Source organism: Hydra vulgaris, chromosome 01, assembly GCF_038396675.1.
Source record: "Hydra vulgaris chromosome 01, alternate assembly HydraT2T_AEP".
NCBI lineage: Eukaryota > Metazoa > Cnidaria > Hydrozoa > Anthoathecata > Hydridae > Hydra > Hydra vulgaris.
Window position 1 is genome coordinate 13992400 of NC_088920.1, and position 4722 is coordinate 13997121.

The following is a 4722-nucleotide window of genomic DNA, read 5'->3' on the forward strand; positions in this document are numbered from 1 at the left end:
TGTATTTGAAAGTCCGAAAAAAACCCTCAAGGGACAGGCGATGACTGTTTATTTGCCTAATGACAACAACTTCAAACGTAACATTTACTTTACATTCTAACAATTATAATATGTAACTAAATATGTAAAAAAGAAATTTTAATATAAGATTTCATTTTTAAATCTGTCGGGATTAGACAGAACAATCTATTTTACAGGCTGAAGAGATTTTACTTGACTCTTTAGAACGAAATTTCGCGTTATATTACAATTAATCTGTGCAAATATGAATAAAGGAATCACGGAATTCAAATAATTAATCGTTTTGAAATTATTGCACAGTTTACAGACTTGTCAAAAAATACTAACAAAAATACTACATATTGATTTCTAATCATATTTAAAAATTCTATATTTTGCTTAAAATTTTCCACAGAGTAATATCTTTTCCGCATATTTTAAATATATATGTAATAAATGTTATAAATAAAAAATATTTTTCACAGTATAATAATGAAATGAAAAAACAATTTGAACTATAACATTGTAACAATATTTATAAAGTTTTTAGCAAATGGTATGAGGATTAACGACTTGGCTTTGTCTTGGCTTTTAGAAAATGCTTAACATTAAAGACTTTTTAACTTCATTCACGAAGGTACTCTCCAAAACCAGTGACAACAGCAGAAACTCTACTAAAGAAAATGCAACCAATTTATGCTGAAAACGTTAATTATACATTAATGTCTTATGTATTATGTTAATGTGAAAAATTAAAAATGTGACCAAATAAATAATAAAGAAGAAACTTACTTTGTGAGATTGTTTTTGTGACCTAAGAACAACCCTAAAGATTAAAAATGACAACATTAAAAATATGTTTTAGTTTAAAACATGTTTCTTAGCTTTTAGTAAATGATTAGAAGTAGTGAGTTTCAGTAAAGAAACTATCTAATAATCATTTGTAACAATAGACACCAACGAGAAGGTAAGCCAAGTTGTCTATCAACACAAAACATCACAACAATAACACAGGTACAAATAACACAAAACAAAATTATAACAATAATACAAAACAAAATTATACGCATAATGACTTACGAGTGAGTCAACACCGCGCCAGAGGTCGAAACAGAACACAAACACACACATAACCACTTACCGATTAGTCAACACTGTTTCTAAACTACCATCATTCTGATGGTGGTTTAGAAACAATGCTTTCACCTAAATTTGTCAATGCTGCACACACAGTCACAATCTTGTCGAAACTCGCTAAATCAGCTGAAACTGCTTCGTCTTTAATACTCTTAATGGTTCGTAATGGTATGATTCCTTTTAAAATGGTAAATCTATTTTTCATTAGTCCAATAACTCTCTCTATGTGGATCCTAACTGATGATATTTTTCTTGAATCTTCAACTTCTTTTGCTGATAACTGTGACTTTCCTCTTGTGAAAGCAGGAGTAATTAATTCAGTACTGCTCCCAACAGCAAAATCCTCTTTTAGATTAAAGCCGCGATCAGCTAAAATTTGATCACCAGGCATGTGATACTTCAATGTGTGAAATTGTGATTCTCTAACAATATGGACATCACTGGTTCTTCCACCCCAGCATTTGGATACAAAAGAAATAGCACCAAGTGGAGTACAGGAAATAAATACTTTGATAGTACAATGCTTTTTGTATTGGCTGTATAATTGTGCTCTTGACATTAAAGAGGATGGGGATTCAACAAAAATCTCGAAACAATTAATTATTGATGTTAATCTTGGGAACTTAGCTTTGAAAACTGCAGGAATAGTGTCAAACAAGTGATCTCGTTTTTGCATTTTGATTAAGCAATTTAACTTTAAATACATAATATCTATCCACTTCCAAAAATAATTTATGGCTGTTTGTTTTGCAATGTTGCATATAAAAGCAATCATTTCAAAGGTGTAATTATGTCTTAATTTAATTATACATACCATGATTTGATTATACATTTCTTCCTTTGAATTTCTCCCATAGCTAACTTTTGCAATTAAATATAGTAAAAGTTTTTCCAAAACATCAAACTCTAAACCCGTTAATGTTACACATTTTTCTTTATACATGCTAATGTTTGCATAACTAAATGGAGAACTTGGCTTTAATTTCAAATCTGACACTTCTAAACGAAGATTATATGTTTCTTCACGTAAATTATTCATTTCTACGTATATTGCATCTCTTTCTAGATTCTCAATTGATGTTGTTGAATTTATTTGTGCACTCTGTTTTGGTGAATCAATTTCTTCTCTAATCAAATTAAAATCAATGTCTTCGCTAAATTCAATTGTTGTTTCGTGTTGGTTCAAGACACTAACATCCTCCACTCCAGTCAATGCATTGTCAGTATTTATTTGTTCACTGACTTCATCAACCTGAGAGTTATTGTCAAGACTCTTTTGTACACGATATTCTAAAAATTATTTGCATGTTTCAGGTATATAGTAAATACAAATACAGACATTAAAAAAAAAATGTTCTGATTCAACTAATTTTTTAGCAAGAAAAAGTTGTGAAAATAAATTTGATATTTCATAATAATAAAATTTGTGCCCTAAAAGCTATTTAACATTATTTTATCTAAAAAAAAGAAGCAATAAACATATAATTTATAAATGCTTAGTTTTAATGCATAACAAAAGTAAATTGCAACATGATCAGTTTTTACAAAAACATTTTAAACAACAAGATAAATTATATACCAAGAGAACTGTTCAATCTATTTATTCTCCTTTCATTTCGTGACAACAATCGGTTTTGTCGGTGGAATGATTCCACTATACTTTTTTTAACACCTAACATACTCACTGATGGAACATAGTCAATATGCTTTTCAAAATTCTCTTTTTTTCCTGAAAGAAAAAACATACTATAAATAGAAATGTAAAAACAAAAAAAACAAAAAAATAAATAAATAAGTTTAAGACAAATTTGTGATCAAATATTTAGGTCATTCAAATACAAAACTTACCAGATACAAAATGTTTTGAGCATACATAGACATGTTTTGTATTCGGCGACCAAAGTTTGTTTTTGCAAGATGAATCAATTCTACATATAGCATTAAGCTACAATCTTCTTCTCTTTGGATCAGCAGGCAAAATATAAAAACTCAAGTTCGGATGACTTTTAACATTGGTTGAACAATCAAAAACACAGCATCTTTTCACCATTTTCAAGCGCAATGTTTGCCCCCATACCATAATGGTAGCCGAATAGTTAGTTAATGTGACGTCAGCTTCGCCGCAAGGATATTATATATATACATATATATATAATATATATATATATATATTATATATATATATATATATATATATATATATATATAAAATATATATATATATATATATAATATATATATATATATAATATATATATATATATAATATATATATATTATATAATATATATATAATATATATATATATATATATATATAAATATAATATATGTATATATATATATATATATATATATATATATATATATATAAAACTATTGATATTACTAATAGGATTAGTACAAATACTATTATTATGATAGTAATAGTAATAGTGTGTTAGAGATATAACTGATACATTATTAGCAAACTAATACTATTCTTGTGTTTAATCACATTTTACTTTTTATTTATTTAATCGCTACTAATACTATTAGTCATATTATTAAATACTATTACTAATAGTTTTAGTAATATACTATTAATAGTATTAGCGTGATTAAATAAATAAATAGTATAATTAAACACAAGATTAACTACTAAACTTTATAAGACGAAATTTCATATCAGGTTTCATATTTAACACGCTAATACTATTAATGTGTTTAAGTAAACACACTAATACTGTATTAGTGTGCTTACTTAATTAAGTAAACACACTATCAGTATTAGCGTGTTTAATAAGTAACCTAATATATAATTTCTTTTAATAAATTTTATTAGTTGTATAGAAAGCTTACCTATTAAATCTAACTTATTTTGGTAACGTTCAGCAGCCTCTTTTGATAGTTTTTCTTGATAATCATAAGACATTTTCAAAGCGCTTAAGTAGCGTTGTACTGAAATCAACGTGTTTGTTTGCCCCCATACCATAATGGTAGATATTTTTATTTTTTTATTACGCAATCTGTATATATATGTCTAATGACATACATATAAAATTAATGAAAATTCAATGATATATATTATAATTTCATTAAATTTTTATTGTCATTAAATATATATATTATATACATTTATATGACATATATATAAAGTTATATATAGTTTTTTTTAAATATATAATATATAGTCAAAAAAATTTATCTGTCACGTATGTGTATATATATATATATATATATATATATATATATATATATATATATATATATGTTTTAAAACATTTATATATATATATATATATATATATATATATATATATATACATGTTTTAAAACATTTATATATATATATATATATATATATATATATATATATATATATATATATATATATATATATATATATATATATATATATATATATACACATGTTTTAAAACATTTATATATATATATATATATATATATATATATATATATATATATATATATATATATATGTATATACACACATATTTTAAAACATTCTGAATATTTTAATAATATAAATAATGTTTTTATTTTTATTTTTTTAAAAAAAATATATATTATATATATATATATA

The 4722-nt window shown here is 24.4% G+C and overlaps 1 protein-coding gene across 2 annotated transcripts; it reads right to left on the reverse strand.

Moving 5' to 3' along the window:
* Positions 1-373: 373 nt before the first annotated feature.
* LOC136075124 (uncharacterized) lies at positions 374-3247 on the reverse strand. Of its 2 annotated transcripts, none has more exons than XM_065787443.1 (5): positions 2986-3247; positions 2717-2866; positions 1081-2427; positions 793-826; positions 374-671 (listed from the first exon to the last, which is right to left on the reverse strand). In XM_065787443.1, exons 2-3 carry the CDS (start codon positions 2814-2816, stop codon positions 1172-1174), a joined length of 1356 nt encoding a protein of 451 aa, XP_065643515.1. In that variant the 5' UTR covers positions 2817-2866; positions 2986-3247; the 3' UTR covers positions 374-671; positions 793-826; positions 1081-1171. The 2 variants fall into 2 exon arrangements, with proteins under 2 accessions (XP_065643515.1, XP_065643514.1); XM_065787442.1 differs by having other exon boundaries at positions 374-674.
* Positions 3248-4722: the final 1475 nt, after the last annotated feature.